At 45.1% G+C, this 22555-nt stretch overlaps 1 protein-coding gene across 6 annotated transcripts in view; it reads right to left on the bottom strand.

Annotated features, from left to right (window-relative positions):
* The window catches only part of FBXW4 (F-box and WD repeat domain containing 4), a 93410-nt gene that overhangs the window by 62284 nt on the left and 8571 nt on the right, over window positions 1–22555 (bottom strand). For 3 of the 6 annotated variants that reach the window (XM_051823522.2, XM_070057336.1, XM_008270381.4), the window contains exons 2-4: window positions 4824–4919; window positions 1048–1233; window positions 462–594 (exon numbers count right to left, since the gene is read on the bottom strand). In XM_051823522.2, the coding sequence (XP_051679482.2) occupies window positions 462–594; window positions 1048–1233; window positions 4824–4919 (415 nt within the window). Of the gene's footprint in view, window positions 1–461; window positions 595–1047; window positions 1234–4819; window positions 4920–22555 lie in introns of all 6 variants that reach the window. The other 3 variants (XM_051823523.2, XM_070057335.1, XM_070057334.1) reach the window with 1 other exon arrangement.

The following is a 22555-nucleotide window of genomic DNA, read 5'->3' as shown; positions in this document are numbered from 1 at the left end:
TCACTCTCCAGAGACACAGCAAAAACATATTTTAATTATCAGCCTGATTGCTTATAAACAAGGTGGTGAAAAATTAACCTCCCTACACAGGGAGCAAGCAAAAGAAGGAAGATTTTAAAATAAAATATTGGGGTCAGAACTCAACCCACAAACTTGAGGAAATTCAGCTCAGGGAGGAAAAGCTGGCCAGGCCCTCTGTTTTTGAGTTCACGCCACATTTCAAGTGAGTGGCAAGCTTCCCAGCCACTGTCCACTCCTTGCCCAGTCCAGCTGGCAGGGACACCAGCTGGCATGGCAAGCTGCATGCCAGAGGCATAAGTGAGTTCTTTATTGTGTCGTTTCCCCTGCCCCCACCCAGCGTTCTTAGCCAATCCTGGGACTCAAGGCTCTATCCACCCTCTCCCACCCCACTCCCTATAGACAGGCGCGAACAACAGTAAGTCAAGGGGAGACCACCTCACCTTGGCCGTCCTGTCCCTGGAGCCACTCACAATGATGCCCCCTTTGCAATCCACACAATTCACCTCCTGTTCATGAGCCGAGTACTTGACAGTGAAGGTGCTGTGAGTCTTATGAATGCCAATCTTCCCATCTCTAGGAGAGAAATGAGCCCCCACCCCACCCCCAAGAGTCAATTATTCTCTCTGTAGGGAGAGACAAGCCTACCGAAACAACCCAAGCCTGCAACGATATCCAAATTTGCTAAGTGTTAGGCAATTCAGCCCAATAATGTGCTGAACTCCTAGATACCATTTCTTCTTCAGCTCAGTTGGGGCTGAACAGAGCTGGGAAACAAAATTAATTTCCTCCTGGAGAGTATCAAAACTGGCTTCACTTTTCATTAAAGGCTCTTCCTATTTTCCCTCTCCAGTTAACCCTATTAACTTCTTCTGGTAAATCTCTGCTTTAAGTGGGAAAAAAAAAAGCCACTACCTCTTCTTCTAGTTTCCCTCCTCGTTCCTTCCGAGTTGAGAGAGGAAAGCAGAGCCTGCAGAAGGTGCCTGCAGGGGGAGGGGTAGACGGGGAAGTAGAACCCGCAGCACTTACCCTCCTGCACTGATAATATGCGAGTTGGCTAGCACGAAGTGACAAACGTCCTCATCATGCCCCGCGAAGACTCCCAGGGGCCGACGGTTCAGGCTGGCACCATCTGGGCGGAACTGGTAGGCCAGGATGAAATTAGCCTGGGATACATACAGAGAATCATCCTCTAGTTGCATCCAGGGCATCTGACTACAGAGACATAAAAGAAATCATGAAGAATCATGAAATCATAAAAGAATCATGAAGGGACAGCAAGAAAACCCGATTCGAATCATTAAGAAGCTGACCAATCCCCAATTCAGCATGGGTAAGCTCTAAAGCTAATAGCCTACACCTTAAGCTAGCCCTCCTTCAGAACTACCTACCCTGTGCTTTCAGAAAACTAGAGTGATTGAGCTTCCTGATGACCTAATCCTTAGGCCTTCTAAAAGAATCAAAATTAGAAGACCAAGTAAATATCATTTTAACAGAATGTTTAACATCTAAATTACTGGATAGCGGGACTTTTCATGGGTAGGTAAAGCTTACAAAATTCAATGGCCAAAAGAAATCTTCCAGCCAGGTGAAATAACTGTCCTTTATTCTGCGTCCTCATTGATTAGAGGTGTTAAGTTTCAATGTTGTAAGGCTCCCATACACATTCTTTTTCAATAAGTCAGTTAGCACATGATAGAAGAGAGGAGTGACCCCTTAGGAAGCCCCATTCCCTACCCAACCAGAGCAAAAGGGCCACTTTTAAGTGAAAGGAATAAAGCCATAAGGAAAGGATGCTAACTGGCTGATGAGATACCTAGATCCTCACAGAGATATCTAGGTTCTGTGTTAGAGGGTAGGAGTGACAACAGAAAAAGTCTGCTGCAGTTCAAAGGCTAAGGACAAAGTCAGCTCTCAGAGACAACAAATAGTTAAAGATTCCCTTTACAATCTGGTAGGAGGAAGACAAGTTAAAAATCACAGCCCTGGGGCAGGCGCTGTGGCTCAGCAGGTTAACGCACTGGCCTGAAGCACCAGCATCCCATAGGGGTGCTGGTTCGAGACCCAGCTGCTCCACTTCCGATCCAGCTCTCTCCTATGGCCTGGGAAAGCAGTAGACGATGGCCCAAGTTCTTGGGCCCCTGCACTCACATGGGAGACCTGGAAGAAGCTCCGGCCCAGCTCTGGCTGTTGAGGCCAATTGGGGAGTGAACTATAGGATGGAAGACCTCTCTCTCTCTGCCTCTCATCTCTATATAACTCTGACTTTCAAATAAATAAATATTTTAAAAAATCACAGCCCTGGGGCAAGCATTGTGACATAGCAGGTTAAGCTACTGCTTGCAACACTGGAATCCCATACGGGCATTGGTTTGAATCCCAGCTGCTCCACTTCTGATCCAGCTCCCCAATAATGTGCCTGGGAAGGCTGCAGATGACGACCCCAAGTGCTTGGGTCCCTATGACCCACATGGAAGAACCAGATGGAGTTCCATGCAGGCTTCCAGCTTCAGCCCGGTCCAGCCTTGGCTATTGCAACCATCTGGGGAGTGAGCCAGCAGATGGAAGATATCTCTCCCCCCAACCCTGTAACTCTTAATAAATTTGGGTGAAAAAAAAGAAATCACAGGCCTGTCCCACAGCACAGCATCAGTCTTAAGAAGAAAGAAGGTTGCCAGGCACCAGGCTCTGTGGTGGGGACTAAGCCCCATGCCCAGGGTAAACACAGCCCACCTGTCCCACTCTGCATAGGCTTCCTGGAGCTCCCAGGGCCCAGGAAAAGCACAGGGGCAGCTGATTCTCGCTCGTGCACAGACACCATCTCCCACTGCCAAGCCTGTCTAAGCAGACTGGGCAAACTGGACTGTTTCTTCCCCAGACTCCTTAATACAAGCGTCATGGGAATGTGGAAAAGTTCCACAAATTGACTTGACGGCCCATTAAATGCAGCCTGGACTTTGTAGTAACTGAATTTCTACCCAAGAGGTTTAAGTGCATGCATATATTATATGGAACATGTGTACAGTGTGTACAGATGCCTGAATTTCCCACTCATTATGCACATTTTCTCTTCAACAGCCCCTGCATGAGCGTGTGGGACAGTCAAGAAGGCAACAAACAGAAGAGGCTGGAATTCATGTGTTTAGAGCCATCTGGTAAACAGCCATTTGCCTAGGACAAGAAACCAGGTTCATGCCAGGTGAACAGTGGAGAATCCCAGGGCAGCCTGCTGCTAACTGTTCTGTGTGTTTATTTGCCAGACTGCTTGAAACCAGCCCAAAAAGACGTCAGGGGCAAAACCTTGATAGTGAAATAAACTCTTCATTTTAAAAATCCGTCTCTCTCTCCTGAAGTTTCTTTGCCATTACCGCTATCACTAACGTCACCACAGGATGCACAGCAACTGGTGCCAGTGAAACCAGGGACAAGGGACACCAGCAAGAGGGAAAGGCTGCCAGGAAGAAGCCTGCTCCGTCTGGCAGTGCAGGTACAGGTCAACCTGGAATGAGGAGTCAGGAGGGTCCCTCCCACTGCAACCAATCAAGAAACACTTTGGGGGCAGGAATCAAACTCTATGAACTAAGTTAGCACTAATGAAGCATAAAATTTGTGGCATTAGCAGAGCACCAACATCATCTAAATTTCTTGGCATTTTTCCCAAGCTCTACCTAATAATACCTACCCATACATATCCAAATTTTTAATTCTTATTTTGTCTTTTAATAAAGAAGAGAGGGGCCAGCGCTGTAGCACAGTACGTTAATCTTCTACCTGTGGCGCCAGCATCCCATATGAGGGCTGGTTCCAGTCCCAGCTGCTCCACTTCCAATCTAGCTCTCTGCTATGGCCTGGGAAAGCAACAGAAGATGGCCCAAGCTCTTGGGCCCTTGCACACATGTGGGAGACCTGGAAGAAGCTCCTGGCTCCTGGCTTCGGATCGGTGTGGCTCTGGCCATTGCAGCCATTTGGGGAATAAACACGTGAATGGAAGACCTTTCTCTCTGTCTCTCCCTCTCACTGTCTGTAACTCTACCTCTCAAATAAATAAATAAAATCTTAAAAAAAAAAAAAAAAAGAGAGAGAGAGAGAGAGCTAAAGGAAACCAGGAGAGAAGCAACTCCCTAGAGTAAAGGGTCCATAAAAAAACTGTAAAACCAGATGGATTGAAACTTCTATTTTTTTTTTTTATTTTTTATTTATTTTTTTTTTTTGACAGGCAGAGTGGACAGTGAGAGAGAGAGACAGAGAGAAAGGTCTTCCTTTGCCGTTGGTTCACCCTCCAATGGCCGCCGCGGCCGGCGCGCTGCGGCCGGCGCACCGCGCTGATCCGATGGCAGGAGCCAGGAGCCAGGTGCTTTTCCTGGTCTCCCATGGGGTGCAGGGCCCAAGCACCTGGGCCATCCTCCACTGCACTCCCTGGCCACAGCAGAGAGCTGGCCTGGAAGAGGAGCAACCGGGACAGAATCCGGCGCCCCAACCGGGACTAGAACCCGGTGTGCCGGCGCCGCTAGGCGGAGGATTAGCCTAGTGAGCCGCGGCGCCGGCCTGAAACTTCTATTTTTAAAACATTTCTACAATAATTTTTAAGTGATTATAAAAAATGAAATTTTCTAAAATAATGTACCTTTCCAGTACTCTTGTTTTTCAATGTGAAAAGCAGTTGTCCCTCTTTGTGGTGTCTGAAGGATCCCCAGGGCCACCCCACCCAAGAGAGCCCAGTCACTCTCCGGCTGGAACCAGCTGTTTCACTGGCCACTATGCTTCTCTGCCCCAGGCAGCTTCAGGACAGTAAAGAGGGTACTTGCCTGCATCTCCACTTCAGCAGAACCCCCTCTCGACAGCGCCCCAGCCTCCAGTTCTGAGACACCTTCACCCGTTCCTTCACTGGGACACTGGTCATCCTATGTCCAGACAGAACAGATAATCCACAGTCACTACCACTCCTTGCCAACCACAGAAAATTCCCTAGAATACAAACCCCCACCCCAGTTCCACTTGCTGAGGTTTCAATGTGCCGCAATCAACCATTGTCCAAAAATAGTAAATGGAAAATTTCAAAAGTAAACCATTTGTAAGTTTTAAACTACATGTTCTGAGCAGTGGGATGAAGCCTCACACAGTCCTGCTCCAAACTGCTCACAATATGACTGCTCCCTTTGTGTAGTGTATCCATGCTGTGTGCACTACCCACCCACTCAGTCGGCATCTCGGTTATCAGACCCACTGCGGCAGTATCACAGTCTGTGTTCAAGTAACCTTGAATAATGGCCTCAAAGTGCAACAGCAGCAATGCTGGAAATTCAGATATGCCAAAGAGAATTTGTAAAGCGCTTCCTTTAAGCAAAAAGGTGACAGCTCTCAACTTTTTCAAAAGCACGTACAAATTGGAACAAACATAGTGTGCATAAGGTTTAGCAATATCTTCAGTCTCAGGCACCCAGTGGGTGTTTTGGACCAAATTCCCTGCAGATAAGGGAGACTACTACATAAGTAAGGTTTAGGAGACAAGGATGGATTAACTCTTCTCTCTGTTTGGATAACCAAGAAAGCCTGTCCTTTAAACCATTAGAAATGTCTATAGTGATGCCAAAGCAATCTAGTGGGAGATGGATGACCAGTAGTGCTGAAATCACTGGGTATCCATTCTGAAAAAAAGGAACCTCACACCACACATGAAAAGTAGTTTAAAATAGATCATAAGCCTAAACATAGAATCTAAAACTATAAAGCTATCAGAAGAAATATATAAAAACATCCCTAAGACCAGAGATTGGCAAAGGCTTTAGGGACACAGAAAGTATTAACACAAAAGGAAAATCCAATAGATTAGCCTTTACAAAAATTAAAAATTTCTGCTCACCAAATGACTACATAAGCCACAATCTGGAAGAAAATGATCAGAAAATTTTTATCTGACAAAGGGCTTATATCCAGATAAAGCAAATGTTTGCGTATATTCTTATATTTTTTGCAACACCAATAAGGAACTCTCCTACACTGATGATAAAGCAAAACAGTACGGTCATTTTGGGAAAAGATCTGGCAGTTTATTAAAAAAAAATCTCAATAGACACCTGCTCTACAACCTACTAATTACCAAGAGCATATGTCCACAAAAAGTCTTACCAAAAATGTTCATAGAAGCTTTAGTTATAATAACCAAAAGCTGTAAACAGCACAGACATCCATCAACAGAGAATGGAGAAACACACTGTAACATTCATATAATGGGGTATTACCCAGCCACAAAAAGAAGACACACAGGAAAGCAGATGAATCACAAAAACATTATGCTGAATGAAAGAAACAGGGTTCATATTATATGATTTCATTTACATGAAGTTTGAGAATAACTAATCCACGGTGAAAAAATCAGAACAGTGATTACCACCAGAGTACATATGGGAACTGACTGGGAAGGAAGATGAGGAAACTTTCTGAGGATGTGTTCTACATCTAAATCCTAAAGGAGGTTTGTGCTACATGAGGTGCATGCCTCTGTCAAAAAGGCATTAAATGAAGACACTCTTGTCCCATATCAATATCAGGGAACCTGGTTCAGGTTCCACTTCTGGTTCCCAATTCCAGATCCCTGATAATGTGGTCCTTGCGAGGCAGCAAGGGTGGCTTGGTGGGTTGGATCCCTGGCACTCATATGGAGAACTTGGATTGAGTTCCTAGCTCCCAATGGGCCTGGCCATTAAGGTCACTTGGGAAGTGAACTAACAGAGGAAGGGATCTCCCTTTTTCTGTTCCTCTTCTTCTCAAATAATAACTTTTTAAAAGTATAAAATGATATAATTAAGATTTGAGCATTTCACTCAAGTATATATTTTACCCAAATATAAATTCACTATGTATAACTTTTTCTTAAAAAAAAAAAAAAACAACAACAACAACAAAAAAACACTATTGGGGCCAGTGCAAAGCAGCCACCTGCAATGCTAGTATCCCATATGGGTACTAGTTCAAGCTCCAGCTACTCAATTTCCATTCTAGCTCCCTGCTAATGTGCCTGGGAGAGCAGCAAAAGATTGCCCAAGTATTTGGGCCCCTTCACCCAAGTGGGAGACCCAGACTAAGCTCCTGGCTTTGGCCTGGCTCAGCCCTGGCCATTGCAGTCATTTGGGTAGTGAACCAGTGGATGGAAAATATCTATGTGTCTCTCTGCCTCTGCCTCTCTGTAATTCTTTCAAATAAATAATCTTTTTTTTCCCCTGCTATGCCACAGCACTGGCCCCATTAAATAAATCTTTAAAAAAAAAATCAGAGTGGCCATTTTGTGTAGTGGTTAAGATGCCATTTGGAGCACCTGCATCCCAAATCAGAGTGCCTGGTTTTGAGTCCTGGCTCTACTTACAATTCCAGCTTCTCAGTAATGTTTTCCCTTGGAGGCAGCAGCTCAAGTACTTGGGTCCCTGTCTGCTACCTGGAAAATGGGTTCAGTTCCTAATTCCTGGCTTTAGCCTGGACCAGTCATGGCCATTGTGGCCATTTGGGAGTGAACCAATGGATGGAAGATCTTTATTTCTGTCTCTCCCTCTCTCTGGTCACTCTTTCAAATAAGCAAAATAAATCTTTTTTTTTTTTTTTTTTTTTTGACAAGCAGAGTGGACAGTGAGAGAGACAGAGAAAGGTTTTCCTTTTCTGTTGGTTCACCCCACAATGGCCACTGCGGCCGGCGCACCATGCTGATCCGAAGCCAGGAGCCAGGTGCTTCTCCTGGTCTCCCATGCGGGTGCAGGGCCCAAAGACTTGGGCCATCCTCCACTGCACTCCTGGGCCACAGCAGAGAGCTGGACTGGAAGAGGAACAACCGAGACAGAATCCGGCGCCCCGACCGGGACTAGAACCTGGTGTGCCGGCGCCGCAGGCAGAGGATTAGCCTATTGAGCTGCAGCACCGGCCGCAAAATAAATAAGAAAAATAAGTACAAAGAATCACAGGGGCAGACACTGTGGCATAGCTAGTTAGGCCACCACCTGCACACCACCATCCCCTATCTAAGTGCCAGTTTGAGTCACAGCTACTCCACGTCCAATCCAGCTCCCTGCTAATGTGCCTAGGAAAGCAAAAGGTGGCTCAAGAACTTGGGCCCCTGCCACCTATGTGAGATACCAGGATGGAGTTCCTGGCTCTTGGCTTTTATCTGGCACAAAACCATCTGCTGTGGCCATTTGGAGAGCAAACCAGCAGATGGAAAATCTCTGGCCCTCCCTCTCTGTTGCTTTACATTTCAAATAAATAGAGCTCTAAAAAGTAAATCATAGGCCAGCGCCGTGGCTCACTAGGCTAATCCTCCGCCTTGCGGCGCCGGCACACCAGGTTCTAGTCCCGGTTGGGGCGCCGGATTCTGTCCCGGTTGCCCCTCTTCCAGGCCAGCTCTCTGCTGTGGCCATGGAATGCAGTGGAGGATGACCCAGGTCCTTGGGCCCTGCACCCCATGGGAGACCAGGAGAAGCACCTGGCTCCTGCCATCGGATCAGCGCGGTGTGCCGGCTGCAGCGTGCCAGCCACAGCGGCCATTGGAGGGTGAACCAATGGCAAAGGAAGACCTTTCTCTCTGTCTCTCTCTCTCTCTCTCACTGTCCACTCTGTCAAAAAATTTTAAAAAATTAAAAAAAAAGTAAAAAAAAAAGTAAATCATAGGGGCCAGTGCTGTGGTATAGCAGGTAAACCCCATCACCTGCAGTGCCAGCATCCCACATGGGCACCAGTTTGAGTCCTGGATGCTCCACTTCTGATCCAGCTCTCTGTTATGGCCTGGGAAAGCAGTAAAAGATGGTTTAAGTCCTTGGGCTCCTGGCACATGGGAGACCTGGAAAAAGCATCATGCTCTTAGCTTTGGATTGGCCCAACTCTGGCCATTGCAGCCATTTGGGGAGTGAACCAGCGGATGGAAGACCTCTCTCTCTCTCTCTCTCTCTGCCCCTCCTCCTCTCTCTGTGTAACTCTTTCAAATAAATAAGTAAATCTTTAAAAACAATTTTAAAAAGTATACTGAAATCTGTATCTTTGAAATGCATGAGAAAGCAAATATAGTCAAATGTTAATTATAGAAACTAGGTGGTAAGTATATGAGGGTTCATTGTACAATTCACTGAACTTTTCTATGGGCTCAATTTTTCACTTGAAAACAAGTTGGGCCGGCGCCGCAGCTCACCAGGCTAATCTTCCATCTTGCGGCGCAGGCACACCGGGTTCTAGTCCTGGTTGGGGCGCCGGATTCTGTCCCAGTTGCCCCTCTTCCAGGCCAGCTCTCTGCTGTGGCCAGGGAGTGCAGTGGAGGATGGCCCAAGTACTTGGGCCCTGCGCCCCATGGGAGACCAGGAGAAGCACCTGGCTCCTGCCTTCGGATCAGCGCGGTGTGCCAGCTGCAGCACGCCGGCCATGGGGGCCATTGGAGGGTGAACCAACGGCAAAAGGAAGACCTTTCTCTCTCTCTCTCACTGTCCACTCTGCCTGTCAAAAGAAAGGAAGGAAGGAAGGAAGGAAGGAAGGAAGGAAGGAAGGAAGGAAGGAAGGAAGGAAGGAAGGAAGGAAGGAAGGAAGGAAGGAAGGAAACAAGTTGGAGGGGTAGGCATTGTGGCACAGCAGTTAGGCTGCCATGCCTGCATCCCACATTGGAATGCCTGGGATTGGATCCAACCTCTGCTCCCCATCGAACTTCCTACTAAAGCACACTCTGGGAGGCAGCAAGTGATGGCTCAAAAACTTGGGTCCCTACCTCCCACATGGGAGACCAGACCCGGATGGAGTTCCTGGCTCCTGGCTTCAGCCTACCCCAGACTCAGCTGTTGCAGGTATTTTGGGGAGTGAACCAGCAGATCTATCTGCCTCTCTGTCACTCTGCCTTTCAAATAAATAAAAGCAAAATAAACTTTAAAAAGCAAAAATAAAAAAAAATGTAGAGTATGTCAATCAGATGAGGAAGGTAAGCGCAGCTGGAGAATAGGGAGCATCCCAGCAGGAAGAATCGCATGGTTTGGAGGCAGGTTAGCACAGGACAGGGACAAGAACTCCAAACGCCTTTAGAATACAAACATTGGATAGAGTTTTGAAATCACAGGCAGGAATTTGTAAATTCAACTCTAGACCCCCACAACTCTCCTCTGTGTTCTTGGCTTGCTCCACTAATAAGATATCCTGGTTGGTACACAGAAGAACTGCCATGTGTGTCTAGAAAGCCCCTGACCAAGGCTGGCCACATACATCATTCCAGCCTCTACTTACACCTCCACAGTCACCATTCCTTCCTGAAAGCCAGCAAAGAAAAGGTCCTGCGTTGAGGATTATTCTGTTCGAGATAAATAACACTCTGCATCCTGGCCTTATTTCATTTATTTATTTATAAAGGATAATTATTTTTGGTTGATAAAATATTAATTGCATAGGATAAGAAACATGTAGTATGAAAGGTTAATAATACAAAAGTGAGTCATTCTCCTAACCCTTGGCTAAGACTCCATCCCCAGAAGCAATTATATATCCATCAAGATGCATATATACTGGTATGTGTGTCTTCCCATATATAGCCCCTTTTAATTAAAAAAAAAGGAATATACATATTATGCTACTCATTACTTTTAAGATTTATTTATTTCAAAGTCAGAATTACACAGAGAGAGAAGGAGAGGCAGAGAGAGAGGTCTTCCATCCACTGGTCCACTACCCAGCTGGCCGCAACGGCCAGAGCTGCGCTGATCCAAAGCCAGGAGCCAGGAGCTTCCTCCAGGTCTCCCACACGAGTGCAGGGGCCCAAGGACTCATGCCATCTTGTACTGCTTTCCCAGGCCACAGCAGAGAGCTGGATCGGAAATGGAGCAGCCAGGACTTGAACCGGCGCCCATACGGGATGTCAACACTGGAGGCAGTGGCTTTACCAGCTACGCCACAGCACAGGCCCCAACCATTACTTTACTTAACGACATACCTTGGAAATCATTCTACATGAACGCATATATAGCACTGCAATCTCTTTAACAGCTGCACAAAATTCCATTGTGTGATGCCATCATAATTATTTAATCAGTCATCTACTTACTGACTTTTGCCACTGTAAACAAGTTGCAATAAATACCATTATTTACATGTGGAGAAAAAATACATCAGAAATTATTTTGAGGTCCTCACATTGTAGTACAGCAGGTTAAGCTGCTGCCTGCAACCCATACAAGTGCTGGTTCAAGTCCTGGCTCCTCTACTTCTGACCCCTACAATTGGCTCCCTGCTAATGCAACTGGGAAAGCAGAAGATGGCCCAAGTACTTGGATCCCTGCTACCCACATGGGAGACCCAGATGCAGTTCCAGGGTCCTGGCTTCAGCCTGGCTCAGCCCCAGCCATTGTGGCCATTTGGGAAGTGAACCAGCAGATGGAAGATCTCTCTCATCTCTCTCTCTCGCTCTCTCTCTCTGTAACTCCCCTTTTAAAATACATGAAATAAATATTTAAAACAACAAAAACAAAAAAGAAATGATTCTGAATAGGTCAAGGGAAACTATGCACCTTAAAAAAGATCTTAATTGGCTTTATTCTGTTATTCTAGAGTTGAGCAGTATTTCATTCCATAAAATGTTTCCTGTACTTTTATTTCGACAGTTATTGCAAAATTGTCATCCAAAGGAGGATACAGCAACTTCCACCTCTAATATCATAATTCTGTGTTTCTTTCTAAATTTCTTTGATTTTTTTCAAATAAACAACTTTGATATTTTGGAATAAAATCATATTCATATTTCAAAAAAGCTACACTCACTGGCCCGGCGCCGCGGCTCACTAGACTAATCCTCTGCCTGTAGCGCCAGCACCCCAGGTTCTAGTCCTGGTCGGGGAGCCAGATTCTGTCCCAGCTGCTCCTCTTCCAGCCCTGCTCTCTGCTGTGACCCGGGAGTACAGTGGAGGACGGCCCAGGTCCTTGGGCCCTGCACCCACATGGGAGACCAGGAGAAGCACCTGGCTCCTGGCTTCGGATCAGCGTGGCAAAGGAAGACCTTTTTCTCTGTCTCTCTCAGTGTCCACTCTGCCTGTCCCGCCCCCCCCCCCCAAAAAAAGCTACAAATACTGCATACAGAGATCTCATATACCGTTCACTCAGCTTTCCCCAATATTAACAACTTACATACCATGGTATATTTGTCAAAACTGAGAAATTAACACTGGTACATTTCTATCAACAAATTCCAGATTTTATTCAGAATTCAACAATTTCTTTACTATTGCCTTTTCCTGTTCTGGATCTGATCCAGGATACCTCACTGTAGTTATTCTCCTTACCAGTTTCTCCGTCTTTCCTTACTTTTTTCATCATTTTAGCACTTTAAAAAAAAAAGTATTTATTTATTTGAGAGACAGAAACGAGAAACAAACAAAAAGGGAGGGGGGCGGGGAGAGATAGAGAGAGGGATCGAGCAAGAATGAATTACCATCTGCTGGTTCACTCCCCAAATGCATGATACACAGGAAGTTAATCCAGGTCTCCCACATGGGGGCAGGGACCTAAGTATTTGAGCCATACCTGATGCCTCCCAGGAAGCTGGAACTGGGAGCGGAGGTGGAACTAGAACACAGGCATGTGAGTGCCTCACTGGTAGCTTAGCTGTGAGGCCGAACGCCGACCCCCAGTGCTGACAAGTTTTACAATTTTTTTTTTTTTTTTTTTGACAGGCAGAGTGGACAGTGAGAAAGAGAGACAGAAAGAAAGATCTTCATTTGCCATTGGTTCACCCTCCAATGGCCGCCGCGGCTGGCGCGCTGCAGCCGGTGCACCGCGCTGATCCGAAGGCAGGAGCCAGGTACTTATCCTTGTCGTTCCCCGTCTTCGTGGAGGAACGACACAGGACCCTGCGCTGTTCTTTCGTCTGCTCGGCCCTCCCCGGGTTTGCTGCTGGTTCTTCCCGGGTTGGCTACTTTCCCTTCCACCTCCATGGAAGGGCAGTTCCCCCTGGCCACTTTCCCCACTTCCGCAGGGGAGCGGCACTCCACCGGCCGGCTCTCTTGGGGGCTGCACAGGTGTTCCCCTTAGATGTTCCTGGTGCATGCCGTCTCTCTCCTCCTTTATAGTCCTCCTCCGCCAATCCTAACTCGGCTGCCCACACGCCGAGTACGCTGCTCTCCTCCAATCAGGAGTAGGTCCTACAGTTTATTGGTTGAACTGGAGGCAGCTGCGTAGAAGCTGTTTTCTCCTCTCCCAGCGCCATATTGTGGGAAAGCAGATGCATAGAATAAGTCTTAATTCCAGTAACTTAGTCTAGTCCGAGTTGCTCCCCACAATCCTGGTCTCCCATGGGGTGCAGGGCCCAAGCACTTGGGCCATCCTCCACTGCACTCCTGGGCCACAGCAGAGAGCTGGACTGGAAGAGGAGCAACCGAGACAGAATCCGGCGCCCCGACCGGGACTAGAACGCAGTGTGCCGGCACCCCAAGGCGGAGGATTAGCCTAGTGAGCTGCAGCGCCGGCCTACAATTTCTTTTTATCTTTGCAATTCCAAATTTAAAAATTCTTCTACCTGTTTCTAAACATATAAAATTGTTTTAAAATTGTGAAAAATTTTGAATATCTGATCACACGGTTCTTATTTTTAAGATTTATTTATTTATTTGAAAGTCAAGAGTTAGAGAGAGAGGGAGAGACAGAGAGAGATCTCCCAGCTGGTTCACTACCCAAACGGCCTCAACAGTAGGAGCCAGGAGCTCCAAAGGTCTCCCACGTGCATGCAGGGGCCCAGGCACTTGGGCTATCTTCTGCTGCTTTCCTAGGTGCATCAGCAGGGAGCTGGAAAGGAAGTGGAATAGCCGGGACTTGAACTGGCATCCATACAGGATCCTGGCTCTACAGACAGCGGCTTAACCCACTAAGTCACAGTGCTGGCCCCTGGTCATGTGTTCTAAATCCATCAGCATTTCTCCTGAGAAATATTTGCTCATGTCCTTTGGCCTAACTTTCTGTTAAGCACATTGTCGTTCTGATGTGTGTTTGTAAAGCCTCTTTGTATATTCTGTGTTATAACTTTTTCAACTTAATCATTTTCTTTTTCATTTAATTTATAGTATTTTATCCATGCAGACATGTGAGATTTTTACACCTGTGGTTTCATGTCAATATCCTTAGGAAAAGTTTTCCTGCTGTACTTTTCTGGGTAACAGAAGGTTAACATGAGGAATATTTTATTTCAAACCCTACTATTGGAAATCTTTTCAACATAGTAAGTAGAGTTTAGTTAACCAAATACTATTCTTAAGTGATATAGAATGGTATCCTCTCTCCCAATCATAATTCAACATACAGTTTATTTAACCAACATTTAAAGTGGCGCTTACAACGTGCCAGGCACTGTTTTCATTTATCCAATGCCTTATACATATCATTAAGTACTTATTGATAAAGAAATTATGCTTCCCATATTCTTAGCTTTGTTCAACTAGAATACATTGGAAATAAGCAATAAGAAAACTGCCTGTGATTTTAAAAAATCCAGAAATAGCTCAGGTTCATATGAATTTAAAACATAATGACCAGGGCCAGCACTGTGGCACAGTGGGTTAACGCCTTGGCCTAAAGCACCGGCATCTCATATGGGCGCCAGTTTGAGTCCTGGCTGCTCCATTTCTGATCCAGCTCTTTGCTATGGCCTGGGAAAGCAGTAGAAGATGGCCCAAGTCCTTTGGCCCCTGCACCCACATGGGAAACCCAGAAGAAGCTCCTGGCTCCTGGCTTTGGATCGGCGCAGTTCCAGCCGTTGTGGCCAATTGAGGAGTGAACCAGTGGATGGAAGACCTCTCTCTCTCTGCCTCTCCTCTCTCTGTGTAACTCTGACTTTCAAGTAAATAAATAAATTAAAAAAAAAAAAAAACATAATGATCAAAGTAAAAATTTAAGCTAATGAAAAAAAAATCACTGCTTACTTAGTACTTTAGCTTTGTATTGCATGTTTTTGACTTAAGAAGGGAGAAAGGGAAAAGGAAAACATGTCTTGAAAAAACACTGGACAGATGGACTCAAACAGTTACCTGACAACAGCCAACTTTGAGTACCTTCATTTCCTTCTTTGTGCTTTTATATGCTTTCCCATGTTTCCACAATGTAACATTTTGATAGAGAAAAATGCCCATTAAAATAATAATACTGTTGATGAAAGTGGAAATCAGTACAGCAGAAAACTGATTTTGATAGTCAACTGATATCATAAAATATGAGATACTATAAATTTCATGGAAAAAATGGAACTGAAAGATAAATTTATTTTTGGGTGAAAAAAGTATTTTTCATAATTTGCATTTTTCATGAGCTTTTTGAACAAAGCTCCTTGTATAATTCAAAAAGTAAAAAAGTGAATGAGGTAGTTTAAGTAGAAGAAAATGAAATACACATATTCCAATGAAAAATAGAGACAATTTCTTGATTACAAAAACAGCAGAAATGTACCCATTATAACGCAATATAATGCGTGCACTGATTCTATTAAACTGGAAATAGTACACAGAATTTAAAATGAGATTAAAATGAAAACAACAAAGTAGAGAAAAATTAACACTATAGGTTAAGTTTATCTCTAAAATTTTAAAGAACTGATAAAAATCTATCGAGCTAACATCCTGTCTCCAATACTCTGTCATCCATGTCTAATGGAGGACAAGAAAAGTCACGTGGTGTTCCCCCAGTAAAACACTGGAGAAAACATCCCATAATAGCAGTTTACAGACATGCACCTTAAAAAAACTTTTAATATACCATGTCATATATTTTAAGTGGGAAAACCCAACACTAGCTTTTGGTTTGATAGAAAATTTTAGGTTTAGTTCACATATTGCTGTGAACAGGCTCAGCTGGCTAGGAAATTTGCTGGTAAGTCATTAAAAGGCAGCTTTTGATTTAGCATTCCTACTTCATGCCATGTATTGCAAAGAAATAATTCAAAATAAAAAACCACTTTTACAAATATATTTATAGCTGCAGCTTTGTATAATATATTGGAGGTAAAACCTGGAACTAGCCCAAATGTCTGTCAGTAGGGGAGAATGGTATAGTAACTGAATGGAATAGACCGTCATTAGAAATGACAGATGTGAAGACTGTAAAACATTTTTGAAATAACTACTGTATAGCAAGTAGTGGAAATGTTAGAACTCAGTCAGATTTACAAGCCAGAGGTGGGGAGATATGGCACAGAATTATGTCTCTGGGGCTGGCGCTGTGGTGTAGCAAGTAATCCGCTGCCTGAAGTGCCAGCATCTCATACAGACGCAGGTTCAAGTCCAGGCTGCTCCACTTCTGATCTAGCTCTCTGCTATGGCCTGGGAAGGTAGTAGAGGATGGTCCAAGTGCTTGGGCTCCTGCACCCACGTGGGTGACCTGGAAGAAGCTCTTGGCTCCTGGCTTTGGATCAGCCCAGCTCCGACCATTGTGGCTATTTGTTGAGTGAACCAGCGAATGCAGAACCTCTCTCCCTGTGTCTCTGCTTCTCAAATAAATAAATATTTTAAAAAATAAAAATAAGGGGCTGGTGCTGTGGTGCAGTGGGTTAACGCCCTGGCCTGAAGCACCAGCATCCCACAGGGGTGCCAGTTCGATACCCAGCTGCTCCACTTCCGATCCAGCTCTCTCCTATGGCCTGGGAAAGCAGTGGAAGATGGACCAAGTTCTTGGGCCCCTGCACCGATGTGGGAAACCTGGAAGAAGCTCCTGGCTCCTGGCTTTGGATCGGCGCAGCACCAGCCCAGCTCTGGCTATTGTGGCCAACTGGGGAGTGAACCAGTGAACCACTGGATGGAAGACCTCTCTCTCTCTCTCTGTCTGCCTCTCCTCTCTCTGTATAACTCTTTCAAATAAATAAATAAATTTTTAAAAAATTAAAAAATAAAAATAAATTATGTCTCTATAAAAGCTCAGAGGACAAACAGATGATGATGCTCTAGGAAGCGGCCCATTTTTGAAAAATGTAGCACAAGATTGTTGAAAGCTATGTATTTCTATTTACCGTTAACTGAATAGTACATTAAGTAAGGTTACAGAAAAGGCATAAAAGGCAGACAATCCCAGGTAACTAATTTCTCTAATTGTCCATTTCTTCAGCTATGAAATGAGGATAATACTTCAACAATTGCAATGTTTCAAAGGTGACACCTAAAACAAAATACAGTATAAGCTATACATCTCTGAAAAAGGTTCATCACTTTTACATGAATATAAATATTGTGACAGTCAATATCCATTGTTTAGGACTTACACCTAGATCATCACCAAAATGAATAATCATTCTTTTTTCTTCTGATTAATTTAGTTACAAGCATTAAAAACTGTTCCTCTCATGGCAAACATTTGTCATCTTTCAGGCTTAATGATTAGGACTTGGGTATATACCTGTAAAGGCTAAAATTTCTACTGAATTCTTCCATTGGGTGAGTATGGTCTCTAGTCTCACATTACTACAGAGAAACCTGAGCTATCAGGTTTATGAAGATCCGGAGCAAAAGTACTCCTTGTCAACTGTTACCTGCAAATCCCTCCCAGATATCAAACAGATAATTTGCAGGCTCTAAACTAATTGATACAGGTGAAATTAAAAATGGAATATTTTGGATCACAGCAGGAAGAAAACGGGGAAAGGAATCAGCCTATTTCCTAAATTGGGATAAGGACAACATCTCTATCATCACTTAACTGCTATTTGGTGACACTTTACTAAGGGTCACAGCACTTCCCAGAGGGCTTGGTCACAGCAGCAAGAAACTTTCAAAGTTGAACTTTACAGGCTACCACACAGCAGGTGCAGGCATCATCTCAGATAAGCACCGCAATCAAAATACTTGGCTGTGCTCCTTCAAAGCAAATTTCAACTTAAAAAAAAAGTTCTACTTGGCTTTGACCTGAGAAAGTGTCACTTTGTTACAAGCATCCTGGCAGTTCAGCTTTTTCATCCCTTTTGCCCAAGCATCTTGGATGGTCAATTCCCTCACTGGTAACCAAACTGCATCTATGTCTCTATTGACTTCAGCACCAGAAAAAGCCAGAGAAATTAAGAAAACCTCCTTACTCTGAAGAGGCTATCTCTCCCTCCCCATGGGAGCCCTGCCACTGTCCCATCACAGGGAGTCCATCAAAGGAGGCAGAAAAAGGGCCTGAGAAGCCAGGAGCAGGTGCCCCGGGGAATTCTGTGAGCACCCCTGCTCCTCTGGCTGGTCATTTCTCCTACATCGTTACTGCTGTGAAGTGAGGGTGCTCCCCTAGCAGAGTGGGCAGTGCCCTGTAAATAGATCTCCTGGTGACTGTTAATGCACAGAGAAAGCTACGGCCTGGCCTGTTGGCCTGGCTTTAGCGCCATCTTCCCAGCCCGCTTTCTCTTGCCTCCGGCTCATTTTTCCACCTGGGCTCTCCCTCTCAGCTTTCCTGCACTTAGTCACCACCAGGGTCTGACTGCATTCCTGGGCACAGGACCTATTTTAAACAAACACAGCACAAGGCGCACCCACAGTAAGCTATCTGGTCCCTGAAATCTTGGTGAGTGAGTCCAGAGCGCAGAAATTAATCTCGGCAGTTATCTAGAATCCCCCTTCATTTCCCCTCTCCTTGTTCACACCCCAAAACCAAAAGCAAATAAATAAACCTAGTTGGCAAGAAAATGGCTTCGGGGCAGCAGGGGGATGTGTGGGTGTATCGGAGAAGCCTTAAACCCACATAATCTCTAAGATCAGAAAACTCCTGCACACAGATCAATTTCCCTCCCTCTACCATCCCGAGGTTTGGCTCCCCTTGATGTCACCGAGGCTGCCTCACTGCACACCTGGCAAGGTTTCCTTAAGTATAGCTTTCTGCGGACTTGGGAACTCAGGAAAGAAGAGTATCTGTCCACAGGAGTAGAACGAGGCCATGTCAAGGGCACTGGGCCGAGGAGAGGGACAGGGCAATACAAAATGATGCCTGGAATTTTAACTTAATACTGCCTCTTGATTTCTCCCACCTTCTTCTCCGAAAGCAGATTCCACCAGTACCCTACATTGCCTGTACCCCCTAGTTCCTTTACCAGTATTAAGAATCTAGTTTTCACATACAAGTATTTAAGCTGCCTTAAGTAACAAGTATTTAAGCTGCCTTAAGTAAGAAACTTCTAACCCTCATTTATACTTAATTCAACTGAATACACAAAGAGCCTCAGCAGTTGCGGTCCTCCTTTTCCCCCAAAAAAATAACACCAACGAAAAATCAAACTGTGTTACATGGCTTATCCTCCAGTATGGGAATGGGGGATAGCCCCAGCACACAGGGTGGAGTGGCAGCATCACGAGAGGACAATGTACAATGAGGGTGTGGGGTTGGCAGAACCAATCTTCATTTCCCTTGAGTGGCCCCAAACATCAGCCCACTTAACCCATTCCATCTCCCATCATACTCTACACTATGCAATTGGACTCTAGCCAAGCCCATTTTTCTGCATTCACCCCTGTATCCACACCTTTGCCTCTAATGCCAGTGCCAACCTATCTTTTTCTCTGACAAATGCTCATTCCTTTTGGGGACTTGTCAAATTCACTCATTTTCAAGATCCAGCTAAAGCCGCTACTTCCCTGTCTCCTCTAAACATCCCTCTCCACATCATCCGGGCTCTTAGACTGAGCCTTCCAGAAACCTACTCATTTCTAGCTTTTCACAGCTATACATCTTTTTTGTCCAATATAGTCATAAATTCCAGGGATCAAATCTTAAGCCTCTTAATGCTTCAAAAAGTGGCTCTCAACCAGCATTCTGCAGACTAGCATTAGACCAGGAATCCTGAATAAGTGTGTCATCAAATTTTGAACTATTTCTAGAATCTGTTTGACAATTTACACTTTCAGGGTTAGGCATTTAGTATCGTGGTTAAGACACCACTTGGGTTACCCACATCCATATCTGAGTATTGGGTTAGGGTTCCAGCTCTGCCTGCAATTCTAGCTTCCTGCTGATGCACACCTGAGAATCAGCAGGTAATCAAGTGGATGGGTCCCTGCCACCTATGTAGAAGACAGGGATTGCGTTCTGGGCTCTCAGTTTCAAATAAATAAATAAAACTTTAAATTCCACACTTTATTTTTTAAAAGATTTATTTCTATTTATTTGAAAGGCAGAGTTAAAGAGAAAAAGGAGAGACAGAGAGAGAGATTTTCTATCTGCTGGTTCTCTCCCCAAATGGCCGCAACAGCCAGGATTGGGTCAGGCTGAAGCCAGGAGCCAGGAGCTACATATGAGCCTCCTACTTGGGAGGATTTGGGCCATCCTCCACTGCTCTCCAAGGCACATTACCAGGGAGCTGGATCAGAAATGGAGCAGGAGCCCGGCACTGTGGCGCAGTAGGCTAAGCTTCTGCCTATGGTGCCGACATCCCATATGGATGCTGGTTCCTGTCCTGGCTGATCCTCTTCCAAATCAGCCCTCTGCTGAGGGCCTGGGAAAGCAGTGGAAGATGGCACAAGTGCTTGGGCCCCTGCACCCACGTGGGAGACCCAGAAGAAGCTCGTGGCTCCAGATTGGCCCAGCTTTGGCCAATTGTGGCCGTTTGGGGACTGAAAAAGCAGATGGAAGACCTTTCTGCCTCTCTAATAAATAAATAAAATCAAGGAAGAAAAGAAGGGAGGAAGGGAGGAAGGGAGGAAGGGAGGAAGGGAGGAAGAGGGAAGGGAGGGAGGGAGGGAGGGAGGGAGGGAGGGAGATGGAACAGCCAGGACTCAAACCAGCATCTGTATGGGATGCCAGCTCTGCAGGCAGCGGCCCAACCCACTACACCTCAATGCTGAACCCAAGTTCCACACTTTCACAGGGATTGCTCTTAGATACTAAACCATAATATGGCCTGTGATATGATTTGCTGCAGACAAGAGGAATACTGCATATTCAAAGGAAATGTGTGGGCTTCATTTCAGAGAATACAAGAGAACAAGGTCAGAGGAAAAAGAGGGCTACTCAAACAGTAACACAACAGAAGGTAAATACAGAAGGGGCATAAATAATCATGGTAGGGCTTTCAATTTCCTGATACTTTCATTTGCCTTTAATCCTTTCATGTAGTATCCAAAATTCTAACACTATACAAAGGTATGTCTGAGACACAAAAATTGAGAGCCATCGTCCTAATATGGTAAGTATATTGATAGATACCGCTGATGCAAGAGTTCTCAAAAAGTATGCCTCTCCCTTTGGGAAGTCTCACTTCCAACAATACACAGGGTCTTCAAAAAAGTTCATGGAAAATATGCAGTATGAAAAAAACTATGCACACATTTCAAAAAATTTTTGCACCAAAATAAATTTAACCTTTAATCCTATTTCCACAAACTTTCTCAAGTATATCCTGGTATCTCTGGTCCCAAAGATTCTGCCTAAAATGGTATAAAATGCCACATCCACAAGAATTCACCCAAGTCTTCCAAATTCTTATGCTACAGAGGCTCAAGGGAAGGAATCTAAGCAAAGTATCTTAATATGGCACCCGCATGTCAAGCTGTCCAAAGGAGTTTCAGACGTACTGGATATTACTCTGGTCCTCTACATGTGTGAGCTTAGAATTTAGAGTTGAACCAAGTTCATACCCATTTCCTTCTGCCATTGGTCAGGTTCTGTATTTACAGGGCATTTGACCAGTGAGTGTTCTGCAAGATGTTAACAGATATTAATCAGATCCAGTGTTGTGACGTAGTGGGTAAAGCTACTGCCTGCAGTGCTGGCATCCCATGTGGGCACTGGTTCAAGTCCTGGCTGTTCCACTTCTGATCCAGCTCCCTGTTAATGTGCCTGGGAAAAGCAACAGAAGATAGTCCAGTGCTTGGGCCCCTGCATCCAAGTGGGAGACCCAAGTGAAGTTCCAGGCTCCTAGCTTTGGCCTGGCCTAGCACCAACCGGTGCAGCTATTTGGGGAGTGAGCCAGTGGGTGGAAGATCTCTCTCTCTCTCTCTCTCTCTCTCCCTGTAACTCTGCCTTTCAAATAAAATAAATCTTTAAGAGAGAGAGAGAGAGAAACAGACTTATGGAGGAAAAAAATAATTTTATGGTTAAAAGACTTTGGACAATCCTGGCTGAAACAAAATTGAATACATAAGTCCCGGTAGCACAGGGACTGTCAGTGCCATTAGTTTACCAATGAGCATAATGATGCCCCCAAGAGGGGGATGTGGTGCACAACATATCCCACACCCATCTGATTACAGAATTAGTTTGTCAAGAATCCCACAACACAACTTTTGGAAAGGCCGATCTAGCACCTTCTGAAAATAAACAGCAATAAAGATCGCACTATTTTTTTGTAAACAAGTCTTCCTCCAAGTGATCCGTGAGTTCGGCTACAGCAGACTCAGAAGTGGACCTCATCCTCCCACCTTCAGAATGACTTGCCCCTGGACTCCTCACCTGAAATGTGAGGACTAATTGCTCTGCTCTGCTTCCCAGGGTTGTCTTTTACTGTTTTTAATCTTGAAGCTGTGTCCATATTCATCACCAAAATAGGCTCTCAACCCCAGTGGTCAAAATTACCACAGTGCCCTCCCAGCACAGACAAAGGGGATAGAGAGAACAT

This window comes from Oryctolagus cuniculus, chromosome 15 (genome assembly GCF_964237555.1).
Source record: "Oryctolagus cuniculus chromosome 15, mOryCun1.1, whole genome shotgun sequence".
NCBI classification, from domain to species: domain Eukaryota; kingdom Metazoa; phylum Chordata; class Mammalia; order Lagomorpha; family Leporidae; genus Oryctolagus; species Oryctolagus cuniculus.
The sequence above is the reverse complement of the archived record's forward strand: the minus strand, read 5'-3'. Positions and strand labels throughout refer to the sequence as shown.